At 48.1% G+C, this 27,454-nt stretch overlaps 1 protein-coding gene across 3 annotated transcripts; it reads left to right on the top strand.

The window, feature by feature from the left end:
* Nucleotides 1-6,074: 6,074 nt before the first annotated feature.
* On the top strand, nt 6,075-26,037 carry LOC119956149 (2-hydroxyacylsphingosine 1-beta-galactosyltransferase-like). 3 transcript variants are annotated; one of them, XM_038783061.1, is made up of 7 exons: nt 6,082-6,208; nt 9,845-10,046; nt 10,149-10,980; nt 21,334-21,473; nt 23,020-23,096; nt 23,826-24,045; nt 25,030-25,357. In XM_038783061.1, the coding sequence occupies exons 3-7, from the start codon at nt 10,150-10,152 to the stop codon at nt 25,355-25,357; spliced, it is 1,596 nt and encodes a 531-aa protein (XP_038638989.1). In that variant the 5' UTR covers nt 6,082-6,208; nt 9,845-10,046; nt 10,149. The 3 variants fall into 3 exon arrangements, with proteins under 3 accessions (XP_038638988.1, XP_038638989.1, XP_038638990.1); XM_038783060.1 differs by lacking the exon at nt 9,845-10,046 and having other exon boundaries at nt 6,075-6,208; XM_038783062.1 differs by lacking the exons at nt 6,082-6,208; nt 9,845-10,046 and having other exon boundaries at nt 10,150-10,980; nt 25,030-26,037.
* Nucleotides 26,038-27,454: the final 1,417 nt, after the last annotated feature.

Below are 27,454 nucleotides of genomic sequence, written 5' to 3'. Positions count from 1 at the left end.
GACACTCTGTGCTCATCCACACTACCAAGAATCTTACCATTAGCCCAGTACTCTGTCTTCCTGTTACTCCTTCCAAAATGAATCACCTCACACTTTTCTGCATTAAACTCCATTTGTCACCTGTCAGCCCAGCTCTGCAGCTTATCGATGTCCCTCTGTAACCTGCAACACTTCCGCACTGTCCACAACTCCACCGACTTTAGTGTCATCTGCAAATTTACTCACCCATCCTTCTACGCCCTCCTCCAGGCCATTTATAAAAATGACAAACAGCAGTGGCCACAAAACAGATCCTTGTGGTACACCACTAGTAACTGGACTCCAGTCTGAACATTTCCCATCAACCACCACCTTCTGTCTCAGTATTCTCCTCGACAACATTGTCTTTTTCCTGCGTGAATACTGACAAAAAATATTCATTTAGCACCTCTCCTATCTCCTCAGACTCCACGCACAACTTCCCACTACTGTGCTTGACTGGCTCTACTCTTACCTTAGTCATTATTTTATTCCTTATGGTGAATACTTTCACCACATTCACCCCCTGTTAAAAAAATCAAGTCCAGCGGGGGTGACGTGGGGTCATTACATATTCAGTCTATCTGGAGGCTGGGTAGTTCTCTTTGAGCTCTGGCGGTGCGGTGGGAACAGTTGTCGCAGGTGGTGATTCCAGGGGCGTTGTATCTGGAGCTTGAGCCTCAGTCCGGGGTGTCGGAGATGGTTGGGGTGGGGGGTGATGGGTGCCGGCAGTGTCGGCGCAGGACGAGGTCCCGTAGGGAGACCGTATATTGCCGTCCATCCTGGTGCGCAATGTAAGCATACTGGGGGTTAGCGTGGAGCAGCTGGACCCTCTCGACCAGGAGGTCAGTCTTATGGCTCCTCATGTGCCTCCGGTGAAGGACTAGTCCCAGAGTTTTCAGCCAAAATGGAAGTGAGACCCCGGAGATGGACTTCCTGGGGAAGATAAACAAACGATCCTGAGGGGTCACGTTCGTGGCCGTGCAGAGGAGCAATCTGATGGAGTGGAGGGCATCAGGGATGACCTCCTGCCAGCGGGGGATTGGAAGACGTCTAGACCTAAGGGCCAGAAGAACGGCCTTCCATACCGTCATGTTCTCCCTCTCCACCTGCCCAATTCCCTGTGGGTTATAGCTCGTAGTCCTGCTTGAGGCGATAGCTTTGTTGAGCAGGTACTGATGCAGCTCATCGTTCATGAACGATGTGCCCTGGTCACTGTGGACGTAGGCAGGGACTGCTGTGCAGTGCCTTTATTACAGTGGCTGAGGTCATGTCGGTGAAGGGGACAGCGAAGAGGAAGCGGGAGTATTCATCGATGACGGTGAGAAAGTATATATTCCGGTTGGTGGAGGGGAGGGGCCCTTTGAAGTCAATGCTTGGGCGCTCAAAGGGCCGGGTGGCCTTTACCAGGTGGGCCTTGTCTGGCCGGTAGAAGTGCGGTTTGCACTCCGCACAGACTTGGCAGTCCCTGGTCATGGCCTTGACCTCCTCGGAGGAGAAGGACAGATTGCGGGCCTTAATGAAGTGGGTACGCCGGTGGCAGAGGTCATTGTGGATAGCCGATGCCGGTCATGTTGCGCACTGGTGCGTGTGCCGCGGGACAGGGCATCTGGGGGCTCGTTGAGCTTCCCAGGATGATACTTGATATCGTAGTTGTAGGTGGAGAGGTCGATCCACCATCTCGAGATTATATCATTTTTTAATTTGCCCCGTTGTGCGTTGTCAAACATGAAGGCTACCGATCGTTGGTCGGTGACGAGGGTGAACCTCCTACCGGCTAGGTAGTGCCTCCAGTGCCGCATGCCTTCCACTATGGCTTGTGCTTCCTTCTCGACCAAGGGGTCGAATTTCAGAAGCGTGGAGGGTCCTAGAGAAGAATGCGACAGGCCTGCCCGCCTGGTTGAGTGTGGCGGCCAGGGCGACGTCTGACGCAGGCTCTCTACCTGAAAAGGGATGGACTCATCCACCGCGTGCATTGCGGCCTTGGTGATATCGGCCTTGATGCGGCTGGGCCTCATCCGTCAGGGGAAAATTGGTTGTTTGAATAAGTGGGCAGGCTTTGTCCACATAGTTGGGGACCCACTGGGTGTAGTAGGATTACAGCCCAGGCATCGTTTTAGGGCCTTGAGGCTGTGGGGAGGGGGGAGTTCTGTGAGGGGACGCATACAGTCGGGGTCGGGCCCCAGGACTCCGTTCTCTACGACATAGCCGAGAATGGCTAGTCGGGTAGTACAGAAGACGCATTTTTCTTTGTTGTATGTGAGATTGAGGGATTGGGTGGTCTGGAGGAACCTCTGGAGGTTGGCGTCATGGTCCTGCTGGTCATGGCCGCAGATGGTCACATTGTCTAAGTAGGGGTATGTAGCCCGCAAACCGTACTGGTCCACCATTCGGTCCACCGTTCTCTGAAAGACCGAGACTCCGTTAGTGACGCCGAAGGGGACCCTGAGGAAGTGGAAGAGCCGGCCGGCTGCCTCGAAAGCAGTGTAGTGACGCTTTTCCGGGTGGATTAGGAGCTGCTGGTAGGTCGGCTTCAGATCGACCGTGGAGAAACACGGTACTGCGCGATCTGGTTGACCATCTCCGCTATGCAGGGGAGGGAGTATACGTCGAGCTGCGTGAATCGGTTAATTGTCCGGCTGTAGTCCACAACCATTTGATTCTTTTCTCCGTCCGAACGACGACCACTTGCGCTCTCTAGGGTCTGTTGCAGGCCTCAATGATCCCTTCACTCAACAGTCGCTGGACCGCTGACTTGATAAATGTCGTGTCCAGCGAACTGTACCGTCTGCTCCTGGTGGCAATGGGCGTACGGTTAGGAGTGAGGTTCGGAAAGAGTGAAGGAGGGGAGACCTTGAGTGTCGCGAGGGTGTTGGCCCTGGCTGCAGAAGTAGCACTGCGGTTCCCCGGGCTGGTCTGGCAGTCGAGCGGCACAGGCCTGCGATGTAGTCGGGTCCGATGGGGGTCGCGACGAGGGTGCCCACGAGGGGTTCAGCAGGCCCACGGGGAACACGCTGAGGTTCTAGTAGGACACCTCTAGTGAGGTCGCTAGCTTTACCGTTTCCCGCAGGTTGGAGGTCCCGTTTTCCAGCAGGCGCTGCCTTATATAGTTCGAGCGGACCCCCGCCACGTAGGTGTCCCGGATCTGTGAGTTCATGTGTTCCTCCGCCTTCACATCTCAATAGCTGCAGTTCCTCGCGAGTAGAGTCAGGGTTTCGAGATACTCGTCCAGTGATTCTCTGGCACGTTGATGGCGAGTAGTGAGGAGGTGTCTGGCGAGCACCTCATTTACGGGCTTCACGATGTGTGCCTTGAGAGTTGCGACCGCCGCCTCGTACGTGGCCGCTTTCTCGATCATTACAGAGATTTGATGTCTCACCCGGACATGGAGGAGTCGCAGCTTGAGAGTCTCTGTGGGAGGCGTTGTGGAGGAGTCGAGGTAGGCCTCGAAACATTGGAGCCAATGTTCGAATATTTCCTTGGCTTCGGACGATCGGGCATCGAGTTCGAGCCTGTCTGGCTCTAGAGCAGCTTCCATAGTGCTGTCTATGACTAATAAATTGACATACCTTCAATTCACAGTGAGGCAGAGAGAGCGAGTGAACAGTAGGCTTTATTAGTCATGAACTTGCCTAGCCAGAGTTAGTAGTACAGATGAATGCCGCTCACAAGAGATCGGCCTATATATGGCCCCAGCGTGGGCAGAGCCAGAAGCGGAGCCATACCGGGGTTACAGTTCAGGGCCTGGAAGCAGTCCATATCACCACTTCCAGGTCATAGGTCACAGGTTATGGTATCATGCATGCACTATGGTGAATACATTCACCACATTGTTTTCCCATCCCCCTGACAAATTATTAAACCCCCTCGTAGAGCCGTAGCAAATTTCCCTCCCAGGATATTGGTGCCCCTCTGGTTCAGGTGCAAACCGTCCTGTCTGTACAGGTCCCACCTTCCCCAGAATGTGCTCCAATTATCCACGTAACTGAAACCCTCCCTCCTACACCATCCCTGCAGCCACGTGTTTATCTGCACTCTCTCCCTGTTCCTCACTGTGGTAGTATGACTAGGGGTATTACGGTACCTGAGAGTGTGAGCTGCTATTGGTGTAGAAGGCTCGCTGCCCATTGGCCCAAATGCTGTCTTCTCATTGGTCGGGAGGAAGGTAGCTCCGCCTACGAGGCTGAGTATAAGAACCCGTGTTCTCCCAGCAGCCAGGTCATTTCAGTACTCCTGCTGCTGGGCTCACTTCTTGTAGATCAAAGCCTTCGAATCGGACTACTCCTTCCTTTCTGTGTTCATTGATCGCGCATCACTCACCTCGCTAGCACCGGCAACAAACCAGAGATGACAATTACCATCTGCCATAAGCATATTGGAAGGATTTACAGCTTGATAGCCAATCTGTTTGTGTTATGAACGCCACGCACCCTCAGTGGCCATCAAGTCCTGGAGTTGAGCTTGAACCCAGAGCTTCTGGCTGAGATGTAGCGACACTACCACTGAGCTGCCTCTGCATTTTTTATTCTATATAAATGCAAATTGTTGTTGAAGTGACTTCCTGGCTCGATGCGATCTGTAATTTTCAATCCTTGAACTCTGGTGAAGAGGTCGGGGGTTAGTTGCAGACAGATCTGCCACACCCTGTGAATCAGCCTCCTGTCAATTGAACAGAAAATTCTACATTTACTGCTAAACCCAGCTCCAACATGTGGCAGGATTTGGTAACTCACAAGGCAGTCTAAATCAGCACTTGATCAAGGATTGAAGTGAGTTACTGCGATTGGCGTGGACAGCAGCCAATGTGAAACAACCACGGTTATGAGAGACTAATGAAAGGCAAATCAGGAATTGAAACTTCAACCAGATAATGAAATTTTAAAAAAATATATAAATTTAGAGTACCCAATTCATTTTTTTCCAATTAAGGGGCAGTTTAGCGGGGCCACAATCCACCTACCCTGCACACCTTTGGGTTGTGGGGGGCAAAACCCACGCAAACACGGGGAGAATGTGCCAACTCCACACAGACAGTGACCCATAGCCGGGATCGAACCTGGGACCTCGGTGTCGTGAGACTGCAGTGCTGCCCCATAATGAAAATTTAGTCTCAGGCTCCTGACCCAGAAGTAGGCCTCATTGGGAAAACACTCTTTGGGGTTTCCAACATTGAATAAAACTGGTGTTAGAGTAATTCAAAAGGGTAAATATTTGAACAGAGTCTCCTGTAAGAATGTATGTGGCCGATCATGCCTGGTCCAGCTCTTCAAGTAAGCTATGCCATCAGCCAGAATTTAAAACATGAGACCCTGAGACTATGGGACCGTAGCAGGGTGGATGCAGAGCGGATGTTTCCCCACGTGGGGGAGAGACCAGAACCAGGAGACACAGTTTAAAAATAAGAGGGTCACCCATTTAAGATGGAGTTCTCCGAGAGGATCATGAGTCTCTGGAATCTCCTGCCTTAACAGGCCTTGGATCTCTGAATATGTTTAAGGCCTAGGGTGTATTGATTCCCTTGTGAGTCAAGGGTCCAAAGATATTCGGGGGAGGCAGCACTGTGGCCATAATCAGGCCAGCCATGATCTTGTTGACTGCTGGAATAGACTAGAGGGGCTGAATGGACTACTCCTGCTCCTAATCGGGTTGTTTGCAAAGAGAAGAGCAACAAATAAATGAATTATTTATTTTTTTTAAATTTGGAAGTGCTGCTGACTTGGGGAATTGGAAATCAGCATTGGTTAATCCAGTTCAGGAGGTGAGGTTGGTTAGAGCAGGTGAGGGGGAGGGGGGGGGGGGGGGGAGAGAGAGAGATAAACCCTGCTGAAACTGTAAACTTCTAAAGATGGGTAACTACATCAGTCTCAGGTGAAAATAACCTGAAGTCGCTGCGGTAAAAGTGCAAAAAACGCAACTATAATTTTTTTAAAGTGCAATGAATTTGCAGCCGGTGGTGCGTGGCTGAATTGCTGCTGGGTGTAAGCAGGAGGAGAGCATTGTCAGAGGTGTCCTGGGAGGCTGGCAGGAGAAGTGTTTTTCCTGTTGGACTGGTTGGGAGGGAGGGCGGAGCGATTTCAGTAGGAAGTGGTGAAGGGATCGCTCGCCTTGTGTGAGTTCTTCAGAGTTTAGCTGGAGGGACGCGGGCCAAACAAAGAGGAAGCTTCCTGGGTCTGTCTGCAGCGTACAGCAGGTAGGAGCCCCACATACAGCCAGGGGGGAGACTGCAACCACTGGGGGAGGAGGAGGCGGAAATAATATTGTTTGCAATCTGCTGGCTTTAACAGCTCGGCGGTGGGCAGGAAGGGGTTCGTTTCATTGGCATGTGACACTGAACAGAATGGCCCTCAGGGACAGCCTGCCTGTGGCACATCACTGTGATCCAGTGCATTGAGCAGTGCTCAGTAAACTCCAGTCCCTATCAAAGTTACTTTCCAATTTGCCAGAGGGAGGGAGGGAGGAAAGGGGAAGGGGGTGCTACCTGTGTCCCCTTTCAGCCCGGGCAGGGAAATAGAAAGGCCACACGGTGCTTATTCATTGAATTTCCTTTGACCACCTTGCGGCAGGTGGGGAGTTACAAAGTCCCCTGGGGAGATTCAGATCCTGCTCTGGTATCTATGACAGTAATAATCTTTATTAGTGTCACATTAACACTGCAGTGAAGTTACTGTGAAAATCCCCCAGTCGCCACACTCCGGCGCCTGTTCGGGTCCGCGGAGAGAGAATTCAGAATGTCCGATTCATTCAGCTAGCACATCTTTCGGGACTTGTGGGAGGAAAGCAGAGCGCCCGGAGGAACCCCAAGTAGACACGGGGAGAACGTGCAGACTCCGCACAGACAGCGACCCAAACTGGGAATCGAACCTGGGACCCTGCTAAACGATCTGTATTGTGAAAAGGACCATCAGCGTCCTGTCTGTAATGTCCCAACGTGTTTCACACAACTGTGAATTACCCCAGGATTGCAGTGGCAAGCGAGCAGCCCAGTTTAGGTACAGCAAGTTCCCACAACCTGATGAGGCTCTGCCTACTTCGAAACGAATAGAACGTGATTACTCATTTGGGTTTGGCAATGGTATGAATAAATGCTAGCGGGCTCTGCTTCCCGGGATAGTAACATTTATTCTTTTTATTTTGCCTGTCATAAAATAGTGTCCTAATCAGTGCCAGGGACCCGGGTTCGATTCTGACCTTGGGTCAGTGTCTGTGCGGAGTCTGCACGTTCTCCCCGTGTCTGCGTCGGTTTCCTCCGGGTGCTCCGGATTCCTCCCACAGTCCAAAGATGTGCGGGTTAAGTGGATTGTCCATGCTAACATTGCCCCGCAGCATCCGAAGATGTGCCAGTTGGATGGGGTTACAGGGATGGGGCAGGGGAGCGAGCCTATGTCTTCCAACTGGTTGGTGCAGACTCGATGGACCGAATGGCCTCCTGCCCTGTAGGGATTCTATAGTTCTAATTCTATAATTGTGGACTGAATATTCAAATGTCTCCGGCAATGTGTCCTTTTTCTTGTAACTTTTATAGATATCTCATCTGAGGGTGGAAGGTTGAGGCCCATTTTGCAGACCTGGTGTGTTGCCCCCAACTGGGAATACCCATGGGTGACCAAACATTGGGCTGCAATTCCTTTTGAGTATTATGTGGGGACACTACTGACCACTACAAGGCAGCTTGTCCATTTGAAAATGATGGATTTCGATCATAGTGGCTATGGATAAAGGCTCGGGAATGTGGGTGTCTTTGAGATACTATTGAGTCATAGGGCAAGAAGAGGGAGGCATCCTGACATCCTTGCTTCACAGGAACTATTGTTGAAGCATTGATGAAATTCATGGCCCAGCTCTGGGTAATCTCGCCTCGGGTGGAGCCTAAAGCAGATGTTAGATGTTGTCATGGACCCATACTCTGTACTGTAGTGATGTACATTTGAGGTTGCTTTTAGAATTATCCAATAGTTGGCTTTTGTACTTTAAAAAAAAAAATTCATGATTTGCACAGTGATTAGCACTGGTGCCTCACAGTGCCAGGGACTGTGGTTCGATTCCGGCCTTGGGTTCTTGTCTGTGTGGAGTTTAAATGTCCTCCTCGTGTCTGCGTGGGTTTCCGTCGGGTGCTCCAGAGATCATCGAATTCCTACAGTGCAGAAGGAGGCCATTCAGCCCATCGAGTTTGCACCAACGTTCCGAAACAGTATCCTAGGCCCACTCTCACATCCTATCCCTGTAACTCCACTCACCTTTGGACACACTAAGGGTAATATTTTAAATAATAATCTTTATTATCACAAGTCGGCTGACAGTAACATTGCAATTAAGTTACTGTGAAAAGCCCCTAGTCGCCACAGTCAGGCGCCTGTTTGGGCACACGGAGGGAGAATTCAGAATGTCCAATTCACCTAACAGCACGTCTTCCGGGACTTGTGGGAGGAAACCGGAGCACCCGGAGGAAACTCACACAGACACAGGGAGAACGTGCAGACTCCACACAGAGAGTGACCCGAGCCGGGAATCGAACTGAACCCTGGAGCTGTGAAGTAACAATGCTACCTACTGTGCTATTGTGCTACTGTGCATGGCCAATCTACCTAACCTTCCCATCTTTGGACTGAACACCCAGAGGGACCCCACACGTACACGGGGAGAACGTACAAACTACACACAGTCACCTGTGGTCGGAGTTGAAGAAATAAGTCAAATTCTACTCCACCATCCCCTGCAAAGGGAGTATATTCTGTGCTGTATGTATGCCTTGTATTACTTCAGCTCAGTATACCAATCTGTGTGTACAGTCTGAGTCGCACCAATCCATTTATAATCGGGCTTATTTAAAACTTGGTCCACGTGTGTCAGATGGTACCTGAACCACCCACAAAATGACGTTTTATGGATGTGATAGATGAAGGGAAAGATTTTTTTAAAATTTGGAGTATCCAATTATTTTTTTCCAATTAAGGGGCAACTTAGTGTGGTCAATCTACCTCACCTGCACATCTTTGGGTTGTGGGAATGAAACCCACGCAGACACGGGGAGAATGCGCAAACGTCACACGGACAGTGACCCGGGGCCAGGATCGAATCCGGGTCCTCGTCACTGTGAGCAGCAGTGCTAACCACTGCGCCACCGTGTCGCCTTAGCTGAAAAGAAAGATGACACAGTGACAAATCTTTGAGTATTTAAAGGCTTGTTCCATCAGCCCATGATTCGCACAGCCTGAGTTGTGATGCTTCCAATTTCATATTTGAATTTTTCTCCTGTCTCTTCCTTCACTTCGAGGTTGTGCTGTGATGAGACCTTTCATTGTAAACCAGTCAATTGTTACTTTGCAAGTAGAGTTTGAAGACAGGCAGTAATTTGCTTAATAACGAAAGGGCTTACACCTACACACAGTATGCGGCCTGTCGTATAGTGTCCTCTGGAATGGTAGTTGCTGGCGTCAAAAGTAGGTTCGCTAAAGGGCATCGTGGTGGCACAGTGGGTCAGCGCTGCTGCCTCACGGCGCCGAGGTCCCGGGTTCCATCCCGGCTCTGGGTCACTGTCCGTGTGGAGTTTGCACATTCTCCCCGTGTTTGTGTGGGTTTCGCCCCCACAGCCCAAAGATGTTGAGGGTAGGTGGATTGGCCGTGCTAAATTGGCCCTTAATTGGAAAAAAAATGAATTGGGTACTCTAAATTTAGAAAAAAAAAAGTAGGTTCGCTACGTTAACTCCTATCTCTACTGTAACCCTGTCCTTAGTGAGGAGAGCAAGTGATAGAAGAGCCGATACCGGTTTGCTTTGATCATTTTCCAAATGCAAAACTGCCTTTGATTGACGCTTATTGTCCTGAGCAGGTGTTGGTGGATTCCTTCTTGGATTCTTGAATGGTGGTTTCACACAACTGCATGACTGCTTGACCTATTCAGAAGATAATTAAGCCAAACTGATATGGGACTGGGAATCACACCCAGGCTCTGAGGAAGAGTCACACGGACTCGAACCGTTAACTGTTTCTCTCTCCAGATGCTGCCAGACCTGCTGTTTTTCTCTCAAGAAGTAAGCTCACCCTGCACTAACATATTAGATTGATTTTGTGTTGGATATTTGTACCAAAATAATCCTTGCGTGGCATAAAATATTCATTTTCTTTTATTGCAGAATGAAACTGTTGCTTGTCACCCTTCCGCTCTTCATAGTGACCTCGGCCGTCTTGAAGTCTTCCATGGCCGCCAAGATAATGGTCATCCCACCAATCATGTTTGAAAGTCATTTGCAGATATTTAAGACACTGGCAAAGGCGTTGCACGAGCAGGGGCATGAGGTGGTCATCGTAGCGTCACAAGGCCGCGAGATCGTGGAATCTCCTCACTACAGGTTTCAGCGGTATGTAGGCATGTTCACCAGCCAAACGGCCGATGACTTCCTGCAGGAGAAGATGAAGAATATCTTCTCGGGTAAGTTAACAGCGCTGCAACTCTTTGGAATTTTGGACAGCTACACCGCCAACTGTGACCAGATGGTGGGCAACCGAGACCTGGAGGACCGGCTGAGGGAAGAGAAATTTGATCTGCTGCTGGTCGACCCCAATGAAATGTGTGGTTATGTATTCGCCGAAATCCTGGGTGTCAAGCACGTTACGTTCTCCACTGGGCTGTGGTTCCCGGCAGAGCTCGGTGCTCCTTCCCCAGTCTCGTACGTCCCAGAATTTAACTCCTTAATGACAGATCGGATGAATTTCTGGGAGCGTGCTTGGAATAGTTTGACTTACATTGTCAGCAGAATAGGCACCAGATGCGCCATCCTTCCAAAATACGATGCAATTCTGGCAAAACACAGCGTGAAGCCTTACAGATCCATGTTGGAGGTGGTCCAGGGTTCCAGCATGTTTCTCCTCTGCACCGATGTGGCTCTGGAATTTCCCAGACCTAGTCTGCCGAGCATTGCTTTTGTGGGAGGGATCCTCACGAGGCACGCAAACCCATTACCAGAGGTAAGACCGTCTTTCACCAAAAAGTAGCCTTCTGATGATTGACAATGGAAACTGTTTAATCCAACATCCAAGCCAACCTGCAAAGAGTGCAAGTGGGATTGTGTGTGGGGAAACTAGACCAGGGAGGGATTGAAAACGATTAGTGGAGTAATAAACAGCAAAGAAGCACTGCCAAATGCTGGAAACACTCAGAAGGTCAGGCAGCATCTGTGGAGAGAGAGAGAACAAGAGTTAGGCCTTCAGATTGATGAATTTGCCGGGCGGCATGGTGGCACAGCAGTTAGCACTGCTGCCTATGACGCTGAGGACCCAGGTTCGATCCCGGCCCTGGGTCACCGTTGGTGTGTAGTTTGTACATTTCCCCCCATGCCTGCGTGGGTTTCGCCCCCACAACCCAAAGATGTGCAGGTTAGGTGGATTGGCCACGCTAAATTGCCCCTTAATTTGGGGAGAAAAAAAACATAATTGGGTAATTTTAAAAACAGATTGCTGAATTTGCGTCCAAATTAGAAGATGAAACAGACTTAACTGTTTACTAGCAGGGCCAGGGGAAAAGGTGGTGGTGGGGGGAACAAAGTGGAGGATGAGTGGATGAGAGTGATTTAAATGGCGAAAAGCAGTGAGGGTTGGACAAGGCATGAAAGATGCGTCAGGGAGATCACAGAATGTTCGTGGCAAAATGGGAGCATTGGTTCAGCTCTGAAGCTGTCGAACTCAACGTTATCAGAAGCGAGGAAAGCACAGCAAGTCTTGAGGTGAGGCCAGGATTCTTTACTCTGGAGAATTGGGGGTAGGGGGGGGTGGGGTGGGGGTGCATCTGATGAGATTCAATTCTCATGAGTTCCTCACGGGGATGGGCACATTGATGTTTGATGCGTTCACAGATGCCACAAACCCCCCCCACACCCGTGCAGGTCACCTGATCGTCTGATTCTAAAGTAGGAAAATGAAGGCGCATAGAGCTTTTGTAAACCAGTATTACCTGAGAACGTAGGCACAGGAAATGAGCAGGTGGTGTTTATTGGAGTGTGCATCTTGTTTACTGGATACACAAATGATCTGCGTGTAGGAACTGGAGGAGCAGTGTGAAACATTACTCCATTGGAGAGGCATGGAGGATTGTGAAAGTTGGCAGGGGGCAGGAGAGCGGGAGTAAAAACATTCAGCAGGTTGGGCAGCACCTAATGGAGGGAGAAATGGGGTTAAAGTTTCAGGTCGCCGACCTTTCTCCAGAGCTGGGAAAGTTGGAGATGTACGGTCTCTTGGTTATGGCCGAGCAGCGGAAAATTTGATGTAGGGTGGCAAGGGGGTTAGCACCACTGCTTCACAGCACTAGGGAAAGCACAGTGGTTAGCACTGCTATCGAACGGCGCCAGGGACCTGGGTTCGATTCCGGCCTCGGGTGGCTGTATGTGTGGAGTTTGTACATTCTCCCCGTGGGTTTCCTCCCACGGTCCCAAAGATGTGCAGGTGAGGTGGATTGGCCGTGCTAAATTGCCTCTTAGTGTCTGAAAGGTTAGGTGGGTTAAGGAGGGGGGGGGGTGCTCTTTTTGCAGCATCGATGAGCTGAATGGCCTCCTTCTGCACTGTAAGGATTCCATGTGCAACAAGTGAATCCGTTAAAAGCTGAGTCAAGGTTCCTTTGGACATTTTGTGCGGGTGCGTTCCTGAAATAATTTGCAACATAAAATAAAAACCACGGAATACAGGACGTATAGTTAGGCACTTCAAGACCTTCCTCAGCAGAAAGAACATTACAAATTGAAATGCTTTACATTCCTAAAATAAAAAAAAGTAAAATACACAGTAAATGTCATTAAAAAAATTTGCACTCCCATTGTTTTGGATTGTCCAGGCTCCATCTAGTGCAGGTGTTTGCTCATGCAGGTAGCAGCTGAAGTCTCAGTGATACAGTTGAGAGCAGAATTGGGAATCAGGAGATGAGGAGTTGTTGAAGAATTCTTCAGCGGTGGTAACAGACATCGGGAAGAATGGGGTGGAACTGGGGGAGGGGGGTTTTGGGAGTTGGTGGGGAGAGGGACTTTATCACTGAGTCACTCAGAGTGGGAGTGGAAGTGCCTGGGTAAAGGTACTAAACTCATGCGGACTACAGAACAGGAAGGGATATATTTGTCAATTCTTTATTAACATAGAACATTACAGCGCAGTACAGGCCCTTCAGCCCTCGATGTTGCGCCGACCTGTGAAACCACTCTAACTCCATCTATACTATTCCCTTATCATCCATATGTCTATCCAATGACCATTTGAATGTCCTTAGTGTTGGCAAGTCCACTACTGTTGCAGGCAGGGCATTCCACCCCCGTACTACTCTCTGAGTAAAGAACCTACCTCTGACATTAAAGCAATGGACTTTGAACCCTTTAGCCCCAAGAGATGCATCTAAAGGATATGGGCGGCAGGAACGTGGGAACAGGAGTGAGTTGGATGATCAACCATGATCATAATGAATGGCGGAGCAGGCTCCCGAGGTCTTACTTCTCCTATTTTCTGTTTCCATTAAAACGACGTCAAGTGGGCTGATGAAACAGAGTCTTACTGTAATAGGCTTTGAGCAAGAGGTGGGACAAGCGCAAAAAGGAAGGATTATGATGGAGTGGAAGACAGGAGAGATTGAAGAACTGAAGAAGCCAAAAGGGAATGGCGATGGGACAAGAAAAGAAACAAAAGGTGTGCCTATAATGGGTATACTACTGGAGGAGGACAAAGCTAAGAGAAAAAACAAAACTTGCAGAGAAAAGGGAAACAAAATGGGGGTGCAGTGTTTACGGTCTGGAATTGTTGAACTTAACGTTGAGTCTGGAAGGCTATAAAGTGCCTAATTGAAAGACGAAGTGCTGTTCATCAAGCTGGTATTGAGCTTCACTGGAACAGTGCAGCAGGCCGTGGACAGAGATGTCAGCGTTGGAGCAAGATGGAGAATTAAAAAAAATTTAGAGGATCCAATTTTTTTTTCCCCAATTAAGGGGCAATTTAGCGTGGCCAATCCACCCACCCTACACATCTTTGGGTTGTGAGGGTGAGACCCACGCAGACACGGGGAGAATGTGCAAACTCCACACGGACAGTGACCCAGAGCCGGGATTCGAACCCGGGTCCTCAGCGGCGCAGTCCCAGTGCTAACCACTGTGCCAAATGCCGGCCTGCAAGGTGAAGAATTAAAACGACAGATTTTTCCATAAAGCAGTCACCAAATCCGTGTATGGCCTCTCCAACATAGAGGAGACTACATTGTGAGCAGTGAATACAGTAGACTAGATTGACAGAAGTACAAGTAAATCACTGTTTCAGCCTGGATAGGTGTGATAGGAAGGGGACGGGTGATTGAGGAGCAGGACAGGGTGTTACAGAGGGGACTGTCCCTTCGGAATACTGGGAAGGGAGGGAAAATGTGTTTGGTGGCTACAGGTGGTGGAAAATGATCCATTAAATATGGAAGTTGTTGGGGTGGAAGGTGAGGGCAGAGGGAACCCTAGTGTGGTTTGGGGAGGTAGAGAGAAGGCGTGAGGACAAAAGTGGGAAACCTGGTGGTCCCAATTGAGAGCCCTGCAACACACTGGGGTTCCTGAGCTGTCCTTTTTCCCTCAACACGGTCGACAGGTAATTTTGAAAATAGAACCTTTTGGCTCTACATTGATGCAGAAGACAAACCAGGAAAGCGAGCAATGCTGAGCAAGGCTTCAGGTCAACAGTCACGGGTGGATGCCATTTACGGAGCATAAAGGGCAGCACGGTGGCACAGTGGTTAGCACTGCAGTCTCACGACGCCGAGGTCCCAGGTTCGATCCCAGCTCTGGGTCACTCCGTGTGGAGTTTGCACATTCTCCCCGTGTCTGCGTGGGTTTCGTGCCCACAACCCAAAGATGTGCAGGGTAGGTGGATTGGCCACGCTAAATTGCCCCTTAATTGGAAAAAAAAGGAATTGAGTACTGTGGATTTATATTAAAAAATATATAAAGAACAAGGGCAGCACAGTGGTTAGCAGAGTTGCTTCACAGCTCCAGGGTCCCAGGTTCAATTCCCAGCTTGGGTCACTGTCTGTGCGGAGTCTGCATGTTCTCCCCGTGTCTGCGTGGGTTTCCTCCGGGTGCTCCGGTTTCGTCCCACAGTCCAAAGATGTGCAGGCTAGGTAGATTGACCACACTAAATTGCCCTTAGTGTCCAAAATCGCCCTTAGTGTTGGGTGGAGTTACTGGGTTATGGGGATAGGGTGGAGGTGTGGGCTTGGGTAGGGTACTCTTTCCAAGAGCCGGTGCAGACTCAATGGGCCGAATGGCCTCCTTCTGCACTGTAAATTCTATGGAAAAAGGTACTGTGTTGATTCAGCAAGAGATGGGAGCAATTTGAGATTTTCCTTCAGGAATTGAGAGGGTAATCCGATAGAGACTTTCAGGATTTATGTTTAAAAGATGAATGGCGATGGGCTAAGAACAAATAACACAGCAACAGGCCCTTCGGCCCTCCAAGTCTGTACCGGTCATGACACCACCCTTGGCCACAACCCTCAAAGAACCCTCATGGGCAGCAGGGTAGCATGGTGGTTAGCATAAATGCTTCACAGCTCCAGGGTCCCAGGTTCGATTCCCGGCTGGGTCACTGTCTGTGTGGAGTCTGCACGTCCTCCCCCTGTGTGCGTGGGTTTCCTCCGGGTGCTCCGGTTTCCTCCCACAGTCCAAAGATGTGCGGGTTAGGTGGATTGGCCATGATAAATTGCCCGTAGTGTCCTAATAAAAAGTATGGTTAAGGGGGGGTTGTTTGGGTTACGGGTATAGGGTGGATACGTGGGTTTGAGTAGGGTGATCATGGCTCGGCACAACATTGAGGGCCGAAGGGCCTGTACTGTTCTATGTTCTATAAGAACAAGACATTCCAGGAACAGGTTTCCACTGGTTGGTTGACATGGTAATGAGAGAGCACTGAAAGAAATAAAGTCAAAATCGGGGTGGGGGGCGGGGACGGGACCTCTGGACACAATATGGAATTCTCTGCCATGAGCAGAAGTGGAGTCCATAAGTTATTTTAACAAAGGAACCGGATTGTCATTAGCCTATCATTCCAATTGGCCCAATAATTGTTTCATCCAATGGCGCCACTGCTTTTTTTTGGCTAATGAACATAATGTTGGGACAGGGGGTCCCTGCTTGGACCGGAATGTGGAAGCTGTGCTCCCGGTGGAGTGTCAGTATTGGTATGAGGTCTGCCACACAAGCCAGTTTGAGAAAACATTGCCGCAAGGTTATAACATTAATTAGCTGATCGCGGTTAACACTGGTCACTCGTACATGGAGCACAGCGAACAGCAAAGTAGACCCAAAGAAGGTAATGTTCACTGATGCTCTCAACCTCTTTACAGTGCTTTCAGTCCCAAGCTCTGGACCTCCCTTTCCAAACCTCTCTGCCTGGCTTCTTGCTTTAAGACATTCCTTGAAACATTGACCCGGATGTCCAAAGATGTGCAGGTTAGGTTAGCCGTCCTAAATTGCCCTTAGTGTCCAAAAGGTTAGGTGGCGTTACTGGGTTATGGGGATAGGGTGGAGGCGTGGGCATAAGTAGGGCGCTCTTCCCAATGGCCGGTGCAGACTGGATGGGCCGAATGGCCTGCATTGTAAATTCTATGATTTTAGCCATCTGACCTAATCGTAGAATCCGTACAGTGCAGAAGGAGGCCATTCAGCCCATCGAGTCTGCACCGGCAGACTAACATCCTTGGTGACATACCAGGGGACGCAGTTTATTATGTTAAGGGCGCTATATAAATACAAGTTGTTGTAAGAGCTTTCATTTTCCTAACGATTCTATGGATTTACACATTTTAAAAGTATTTTTGTCAGCTGTATGTACGCACACAGCAGTTGCCATGCCAACCAGCCAACACACAGGTACTGTTTACCCAGCACAGAGCTGTGACAGTGTGTGTGTGTGGAGCCAACTGTTTCTGTAACCCAGGCAATCAGTGCAGCGGCAGTAATGTATTCAAGGGGGCTGATGTATGGATTCAAGTGGTTCAAAGGTCCACACGGAAGAGGACGACAAATTAGAAAATGGGTAATGTCCCCCCCAGCACTTAGTGTGAATCAGAGACTTGCTCATTTGGACCAGTTAAGTGAGTCACTGAGATAAACAGCAATTGGTGCAAAAGGACAGCTTTTGTCAAGTTAATACTTGTACAATTTCAAGGTGGCACCTGAGTCAGATCTGGAAATGAGAGGCAATTTACAAGAGATATATTGAAGCAGCCTTTGCACTTGTACCGATCATTAGACTGAGACCACACTTCTGAGGAGTGATTGGATTTATAAATAAAGTATAGCGCAGTGTGATCACAATTTTCCTTTTACTCAACAGCTGAGCTACATATATGTCACCTCTCCATGGTGTATTCATTGTTCAAACAAATGTCCCTGGAGAACAATGATCTCAGATCAGTTTGTTTTACTGAAATCCCAGCTGTACTTTCTGATGTAGGTGGGCACAATGAAATGCAGCTTTGATTCACTGGATGCTTTGCGTTCCTTATTTGGGTTTGTCAGCTGAGAATCATTTTGGATTATCGACTGCTAAAATAAATCCATTGGAAGCGGTGATGTTCCTGGTGGCAATCAGTCACTGGTGGGAGGGCTGGTTGAAGTGCAGATGAGATCAAGCTGATTTGTGTGGGTGAGCAAGAAGCAGTTATTCATCTTGTAGGCCAGGGGTGGGCAAACTACGGCCCGCGGGCCGCATGCGGCCCGCCAAAGGTCTTTATACGGCCCACCAAGTCATTAAAAAAATAAAAAAGTAAAATAAAAAAAATAAACATTTTAAAAAAAAATTGTTTTTTTTAAAGGTTAATGGGGGGGGGGGGGGGGGGGGGCTGTTGGGTTACTCACGGGTATAGGGTGGATACGTTGACTTGAGTAGGGTGATCATTGCTCGGCACAACATCGAGGGCCGAAGGGCCTGTTCTGTGCTGTACTGTTCTATGTTCTATATGAGGCGCCCAGAATCATAACCGGGTGAAGTAATTATTTTACTTAATATACTATGCGGCCCTTTAAAATTGTGAATTTCTGAATGTGGCCCTTGCACGGAAAAGTTTGCCCACCCCTGTTGTAGGCTGTGTCTATCTCCCAGGGCGATTGCAGAGAATGGGGCTGCAGCATTATGTGACTTGGGGAGAGCATTCAACAACAGTTAGATCAGAGGTTGTTTTAAGCGACCCCCCCTCCCCGCTTGCTGAAGTAATTGCTTGCAAGTCGCACCCAGCATTGACAACACAAGAGAGCAGGCAGTTTGAAGCGATGGATGGAAATCATTGAGAGTGGATAATTAGAATGACGATGTGATGTTGAAGGTGCGGAATGGAACATTTTCCTGTGCCCCTCCAACAAGTCACAGTCTGTCCCCAAGGGTGTTGCAATTAGCATCTGTGTGGCAGAGCAGATATAAAACTGGCATCTGTGTTTTATATCTGTACCGTGCAAGGCTCAATAAAGACATCTGGGTCAATAGGGCTATGTAATCCGGATTTTAATATAAAGAAATGGTATTTTGATGCCTTCACTGAGATGCCAGTGGTGGGCAGCAGCAATTAAGCTGCTCACTCGCACATCTGTCAGTTTTTTTGGGTAGGGTGGGGTACTGTTCACATGGCCCTAAATGCCCCTTCAGGGTTGTGCTCAGTGGCAGAGGGAGGGAGGGGTTAATACAGGGCTTTAATACGACGGGTAGAAGCTGTGTACAGCCAACAGGTACCAATCATGTCAGCTTCCAAAACACTGTCAAGAGGAGAGTCACAATATAAACAGTGACATGTCCTGGCACATTTTGGTGCTTTCCTGAAATGGGGTGGGAAGAACGTTTTGTGCTTGTGTGTCTACGTTGTTTGGAGTGGGGTTTGCGTTAGTGGGAGGGTGAGTGGGGAGTGGTGTGCAGGGTGCGATGGATAACGATGACCAGAATTCTATTAAAAAAAATACATTCAGAGTACCCTATCATTTTTTTTCCCCAATTAAGGGGCAATTTAGCGTGGCCAATCCACCTACCCTGCACATCTATGGTTTTTTTTTTTAAGAGAAATACAGCACAGAACAGGCCCTTCGGCCCACGATGTTGCGCCGAACTTTTGTCCTAGGCTAATCATAGAATTTTGGACAATTTTTCATGGCCAATCCACCCAACCTGCACATCTTTGGACTGTGGGAGGAAACCGGAGTACCCGGAGGAAACCCACGCAGTCACGGGGAGGATGTGCAGACTCCACACAGACAGTGACCCAAGTCGAAATCGAACTTGGGACCCTGGAGCTGTGAAGCAATTGTGCTATCCACAATGCTACCGTGCTGCCCTTAAGAAGTTAACCTACACTCCATTATTCTACCCTAATCCAAGTACCTATCCAATAGCCGCTTGAAGGTCCCTAACTTTTCCGACTCAACTACTACCACAGGCAGTGCATTCCATGCCCCCACTACTCTCTGGGTAAAGAACCTACCTCTGACATCCCCTCTATATCTTCCACCATTTATCTTAAATTTATGTCCCCTTGTAATGGTGTGTTCCACCCGGGGAAAAAGTCTCTGACTGTCTACTCTATCTATTCCCCTGATCATCTAATAAACCTCTATCAAGTCGCCCCTCATCCTTCTCCGTTCTAATGAGAAAAGGCCTAGCTCCCTCAACCTTTCCTCGTATGACCTACTCTCCATTCCAGGCAACATCCTGGTAAATCTCCTTTGCACCTTTTCCAAAGCTTCCACATCCTTCCTAAAATGAGGTGACCAGAACTGCACACAGTACTCCAAATGTGGCCTGACCAAGGTTTTGGACAGCTGCATCATCACCTCACGGCTCTTAAATTCAATCCCTCTGCTAATGAACGCTAGCACACCATAGGCCTTCTTCACAGCTCTATCCACTTGAGTGGCAACTTTCAAAGAACTATGAACATAGACCCCAAGATCTCTCTGCTCCTCCACATTGCCAAGAACCCTACCATTAACCCTGTATTCCGCATTCAGATTTGTCCTTCCAAAATGGACAACCTCACACTTGTCAGGGTTAAACTCCATCTGCCACTTCTCAGCCCAGCTCTGCATTCTATCTATGTCTCTTTGAAGCCGACAACAGCCCTCCTCACTATCCACAACTCCACCAATCTTCGTATCATCTGCAAATTTACTGACCCACCCTTCAACTCCCTCATCCAAGTCGTTAATGAAAATCACAAACAGCAGAGGACCCAGAACTGATTCCTGCGGTTGTGGGGGTGAAACCCACGCAGACACGGGGAGAATGTGCAAACTCCACACGGACAGTGACCCAGGGCCGGGATTCGAACCCGGGTCCTCAATGTCTTGAGGCAGCAGTGCTAACCACTGCACTACTGAGCTGCCCCTGACAATGCCCAGAATTCTGTTTGTTGACTTAGAAATGACCATTTGGGAGGCATAAAATATTGGCAGACTCCTGAATGGTCTGGGATAGGGCAAGGGGTTCCCCAGCACTTCCTTTGGTACCCAGGTACCTCTGAGACATACTTACGGGCAGCACGGTAGCACATTGGTTAGGACTGTTGCTTCAAACGCCAAGGACCCAGGTTCGATTCCCGGCTTGGGTCACTGTCTGTGCGGAGTCTGCACGTTCTCCCCGTGTCTGCGTGGGTTTCCTCCGGGTGCTCCTGTTTCCTCCCACAAGTCCCAAAAGATGTGCAGGTTAGGTAATTTGGACATTCTGAATTCTCCCTCTGTGTACCCGAACTTGTGACAGTAAAGATTATTATTACTGGCAGTGCCAGGGATTGAGCCTGGGGGGGTCTTACCAATTAGAGGGAGGGATGAGGGGGCGGTTCCTGGGGACCTCCACAAGGTTTGAGGGAGGGACAAAAATGGGGGGAGGGGCCAAGGAGGAAAAGGGTTAGGGCTGCCAGACAAAATGGCACCCTGATCTGCGGGGAGCCTTTCCTGCTATCAACCGTCGCTTGTCAGTAGGAAATCCCTCGGAGTGTGGCCTCGGCAGAGAGAATCTGTCTGAGACCAAGAAAAACGGCAAGTGCTGTTAAATAGCAGGGTGTTTATTGTCACTGAAGGTGCCTGGAAACACCTTACTAAACGCACCATTCAGCGGACTTGAACTCAAGCCCACTGAATCGCGCCCAATAACTCAGCTGAAAGACAATGCAGTGCTCTCTCTGTTATGCACTGAGTGACTTTTGTGCGCAGGCGTTAAGTTTTTTTCCAGGGGGAGACCCACAACCTATGGAACAGTGTAATTATAAATCCGAACCAACTCGTGCACGTAGACTGCTTGGCATCTGAAGTCACCCTTTAAATTAATTTGCTGTTTCATTTCAAGGATCTGGCTACTTGGGTGGAAGACGCACCTGAAGGAGTTGTGGTGGTTTCATTTGGTGCTGGAGTTAAATATCTTTCAGATAGTTTAACAGAAAAACTAGCAGCAGCTTTTGCCCAGTTACCACACAGAGTCCTCTGGAGGTAGGTATACATATATATATATGAGAGATTTGTTAAATCATGAAGAGGATAGAACTTCAAAAGGATATCTTTTTAAAAGGAAGTTGATTGTATAAATGCGATTGGTAATGACAAACCTTAAATGACCAAGTGGAATAGTAGTGTTGAGCACTGGACCAGTATGGTCACAGTTTGTCATTGGGAAAGCAATGGGGAAAGAAACTAAAGACCAATTTTGCACTGAAGGAACATTTCAAATTTGGAACATAGGAAGAGTAGGCCATTGAGCCCTTCGAGCCTGCTTCATGGGGCAATTCGATCATGACTGTGATTGGTACCTCAATACCATTAACACCCCCCCCCCCACATCTCTTCATACTCCATCTCCAACTGTCCTGACACAAAATATTTCCAGAGTTCTACTACAGTGTGTGGAAACTTTCCCCATCGATGGTTAATTATTTAACAATAAATTTAGAGTACCCAATTCATTTTTTCCAATTAAGGGGCAATTCAGTGTGGCCAATCCATCTAGCCGGCACATCTTTGGGCTGTGGGGGCGAAACCCACACAAACACAGGGAGAATGTGCAAACTCCACACGGACAGTGACCCAGAGCCGGGATCGAACCTGGGACCTCGACGCCGTGAGACTGCAGTGCTAACCCACTGGGCCACCGTTGATGGTTAATTTTGAGGTTAATTCCCATCATTCCCGACTTCCCTAACAGAGGAAATAGCTTGTGTAAGCACGCTGAACATTTACAACATCTCAATCAGAGCATTCTTCAATCTCCTACACCTGAGGGAATGTAAGCCAGGTTTATGGAACCTGTTCACGTAATTTAACCCTCAAAGCCCCGGTATAATTCTAGTGAATCTGAGACCTCCCCCCCCCCCCCCCCCCCCCCCCCCCCCCAACTCCCAAGACCCATGTATTGTCGACTGCTTTCCTGCGAGCTGATTTTAAAACTTTTCCCTTTTTATCCTTTAATGGGATGTGGGTGTCGCTGGTCAGGCCTGCATTTATAGTCCACCCCTAATGGACCTTGCACTGAGTGGCTTGCTAGGACATTTCAGAGAGCAGCTAAAAGTTGCTTGTAGGCAAGATCAGGTAAGGATGACAGAATTCCTTCCCTAAAGGGCATTAGTGACCCAGGTGGGTTTTTGTGACAGTCGATGATAGTTGTGGTGGTTACCATTACTGAGATTAGCTTTCTATTCCAGATTTGTACATCTAATTTCAATTCCACCAGTTGCCTTGTGGGATTTGAAAACATGTCTGTAGAGCAGTAACGTGGGCCTCTGAATTACTAGTCACGTGATATTACCCGGTCTTCCCAAAGCTGTTTCCTCCGGCTGCTCCGGTTTCCTCCCACAGTCCAAAGATGGGCGGGTTAGGTGGATTGGCCATGATAAATTACCCCCTTGATGTCCCAAGATGTGCAGGTTAGATGGGGTTACGGAGATAGGGCAGGGGAGTGGGCCTGGGTCGGGTGCCCTTTCGGGGGGTCGGTACTGTGGAACTGTGACTGCATGAGACCAAACAATATTTTTTCAACCCCTAGGTTTTTTGGAAAAAAGCCAAGATCGTTGGGGAACAACACAAAGCTGATGGAGTGGATACCGCAGAATGACCTGTTGGGTACGTGTTAACAATCTTGAAGCAATGATATAGAATTAGGTTTTAAAAAATCTTCCAGAAATCTGATCCAGAAATGATAAGACAGGGTTAAAAACAGCTAAGCAACTGGCATTTTGCAGGTGTTCTTATTTTCAAAGCGGACATGTTTGTGACGTAGAAATCGTCCCAATTACCTTGAAGGGCCTGTTGGAATTATCAGTATTTTGGCAGGCAACTGGGATCCCAGACTGAAGTTTGAAAGCAGAGGCCGAGTACAGTTTCCGTACAAGGGAACCTATCTCTAATGACACACGCTCGGATGAAAGACAAATGTATTTTAAAAAATAAATTTAGAGTACCCAATTATTTTTTTTCCAATTAAGGGGCAATTTAGCGTGGCTAATCCACCTATCCTGCCCATCTTTGGGTTGTGGGGGCAAAACCCACACAGATATGGGGAGAATGTACAAACTCCACACGGACAGTGACTCAGGGCCGGGATTCGAATCCAGGTCCTCAGCGCCGTAGGCAGCAATGCTAACCACTGTGCCACCGTGCTGCCCTAGACAAATGTATTTTGAGGGGTTGAGTACATGTGCATATGCTGGGGTGTATACAGTGAACAAGGTGGTTAATTGGAAACGGGAGGTTGGTGGTAGCATGCACTGAAGTAGATGCCGGAGGAGAGCTTTTCCCTCGGCCTGATATTTCACTACAATGCTGACTTTCTTAACTTGGTTCTGGCTTTAGGTCATCGAAATGTAAAGGCGTTTTTGAGCCATGGGGGCCTCAATGGAATCTACGAGTCCATCTACCACGGGGTGCCAGTGGTAGGGGTTCCATTCTTTGGAGACCATTATGACATCATGACGAGGATACACGCAAAAGGAATGGGGATTTTTCTAACCTGGAGCACGATGACTGAAGAGGATATTTATCGAGCCATTGTCGCAGTGGCCACAGATCCAAGGTAAGAACTGGGTATTACAGAAGGCAGCCATTTAGCCCATTGAGTCTGCACTGGTTCTTTTGAAAAGCAGCTCAGTTACCGACCTACCCACCCCCAAATATCCATGTGGTTTACTTTCCTCCAACTCTTTAACAAATTGCTTTCTTTGAAGGCTACCTACTGATGCTGTATTTACCATCCTATTTAGGCAGTGCAATCCAATATACAAGGCTTCTTAAACTTACGCTGTTTAATTAATCATTCTCCATTGTAAGTGGTCTTACAACACCAGGTTAAAGTCCAACAGGTTTGTTTCGAATCACTGGCTTTTGGAGCACTGCTCCTTCCTCAGGTGAATGAAGAGGTGGGTTCCAGAAACACATATATAAGTCAATAATGCAGGACGATACTTTGAATGTGTCTTTGCAGGTAATTAAGTCTTTACGGGCCCAGATGGAGCAACTGGAGAGAGGGATAATCACAGTTGCATCATTGACTTTGTCTGTATAGGTGTTTCTGGAACCCACCTCTTCATTCGCCTGAGGAAGGAGCTGCGCTCCGAAAGCTAGTGGTTCGAAACAAACCTGTTGGACTTTAACCTGGTGTTGTAAGACTACTTAATGTGCCCACCCCAGCATTTCCACATCATCATCACCATACTTTCTCAATAAGTTAATGAAAGTTTGACCACACCTTAGAAAACCCAGGAAGGTCCAGAGGCGACGGGCCGATTTATAAACCAGGATATGTTTTAGAAAAGTGACACATTGCGGGAGCTGATGTAGGCCACGAGTACAAGGGTGATTAGTGAATGGTGCATTCTGACTGTTGGAACAAGGGCAGCAGAATTTTAGATGATCTCAAGTTTGGAGGTCAATCAGATAAATGTGTGTTCCTGGAATACTCACGGCCGGATGGTGACAATGGCACAGGTGAGAGTTGCACTGGCAGAACGTTACGGTTTAAGAACAGTTTCACTGAAATGAGTTTTGCTCTGATTACCAGGTACAAGAAGCAGGCTATGTATTTATCCAGGTTGCATCAGGACCAGCCCCTTCACCCAGTGAACCGTGCGGTCTACTGGCTGGAATATGTTCTGCGCCACGACGGAGCAGCACACCTGCGCCCTACCCTGTACGACATGGTCTTCTATCAGTATTACATGCTTGATGTGGTAGCTGTGTTTATTGTATGTATAATTTTACTTTGTTACTGTTTTTTGAAAATGGTGAGGAAACTGAAAGGATGTGTTTTGCCAAAAGCTAATAACAGCCACACTCAGAATGGCATTCCAAACAGAAAGGTGGTACCAGAGAGGAAAAAGTGGGAATAAATCCTGAGCTCTCATGAGATTACAATGGGAAACCGATATCTAACTGGGTTTCTTGCACTTGAAGCCAAGTTGCAGAAGTATTTTGATAGTCTGAAGCTGACGTGAGGTTTTAAGTCATGAATGTTATTTCTACTGATTTTTTTTATAATAAAGATCTATCTTTATAAATTGGCCTGGAATGTGTGTTTAGAACATAAAGATACAACTAAGATGGTAATCTTTTTGAATTTCCAGTTGTGAATTTTTATTTCTCATTTTACTTTGTCTAAACTTTTTATCCTAGTTGCCTTAACGTGGGTGATTTTTTTCTCTCTGGAAGCAGTATATTTTTCCACCCTATATCAGAGGGCGCACAGGCCCAATGAGATGGCTTGATCCATTCCCTAAAGGAGATCAGTGAACCAGTCGTCCAGTGTCCTGGTTATTTGTCCAGTATCACCCTATAACCTATCTATTATCTCTCTGGTGGCATCTGAACTCCCAATGTTGGGGTTTCTAAACCAGGATCATAGTCATTCCAACTTTGTCTCCTAACTTGCCTGATGTTAAGTCCTGTGCATGCCATTCTCTTCACTGTCTTGACTAGCACTTTGTCTGGGCTGGCCTCCACGTTGACTGAACTGCGTACTCTGCCTTTCTTTCAGGAAAGGAGGGCCAGAGAGAGAGAACAAGAAAAAAAACACTGCTGTTTTTTGCAATTTCTTTTCTGAAAGCTAGTTTGGAGGAGGGGAAGTTCCAAGTGGTTAGTTTAACAGAATTCACTGAGGTTTGTGTCAATCTTTGCAGCGCCACCCAGGGTAGGAGTCTTATCAACAATGTAAAGGTGTCACACTATTTGCAGCAGTTTCCCTCACACGTTTGAAAGCTATTTTCTTTTTAACAGGGTATTCTACTTCTCACCTGCCAGGACATAGTGAGCTGATTGAAGTCTCACTTCAATGCAATCTTGCTTCCACATGCCACTTTATAAAGCAGAATGATTACTTCACAGCAGGAAGCTGGGTCCAGTTTTGCTCCCTTTGAGGCAGTACCAGGTCCATTCAGACTAGTAGAAAGAACAAGCTTTATATTTGGCAGAGCCTATTAAGTAGTATTTAATACCAGGTGTAATTTTATTTTCCTGCCACTGCATGTACCTGGAAATAGCAACGTCATTATTTAAATCACACTTCATGGCTGTGATGCCATCTGAGGGACAAGTGCCCAAAATAGAAAACACGTGGTGGCAAATTCAGAAATGTCTAACGCTGAAATAAATGCATATTTAACAGGATAAGCGCTGTGGTTAAACAGAGTTTCTTTTGCCCACAGCTGGTGTAGTGGCTTACATTAATGGGCTGGTAATCCAGAAGCGATGCTTTAGCTGCAACTCTGTAGCCAAAAGTCTGTCTGGAACGAGCTGCCAGAGGCAGTAGTAGAGGCGGGTATAATTTTGTCCTTTAACCATTTAGACAGTTATAGAGGGTATAGAGGGATTATGGGCCAAATGCAGGCAATTGGGACTAGCTTGGTGGTTAAAAACTGGGTGGCACAGTAGTTAGCACAGTTGCTTCATAGCACCAGGGTCCCAGGTCCGATTCCCACTTGGGCCATTGTCTGTGCAGAGTCCGCACATTCTCACCATGTCTGCAAGTCACAAGTCCCGAAAGATGTGCGTTAGGTGAATTTAACATTCCGAATTCTCCCTGTGTACCCGAACAGGCGCCGGAATGTGGCGACTAGGGGATTTTCACAATATCGTCATTGCAGTGTTAATGTAAGCCTATTGTGACACTAATAAAGACTATTATTATTACAAGTTGGGCTGAAGGGCCTGTTTTCGTGCTGTAAACTTCTATGAAAAGCCTGGGCTATTCATCTAGTGAACACACATTTTAATCCTACCATGGCCGCCGTAAAAATTAAATTCATTTAAAAAATCTAGAAGCAGTAAAGGTTGGTGTTTTAAAAGTGACTCATTCGCCGAGTTAGAGAAGCAAATTTGCCATTGTTGCCTGGCCTGACCTGACCTTAATGCAACTCAATGTGATTGACTTTCAACTATCCTCGGATGTGATGTAGGAAGCTGCTCGCCACAACGACTGCAGGAATTCACAT

The sequence above is a fragment of the Scyliorhinus canicula genome, chromosome 22 (assembly GCF_902713615.1).
Source record: "Scyliorhinus canicula chromosome 22, sScyCan1.1, whole genome shotgun sequence".
In the NCBI taxonomy this organism is placed as follows: Eukaryota; Metazoa; Chordata; class Chondrichthyes; order Carcharhiniformes; family Scyliorhinidae; genus Scyliorhinus; species Scyliorhinus canicula.
This window is presented reverse-complemented; position numbering and strand designations above follow the sequence as displayed.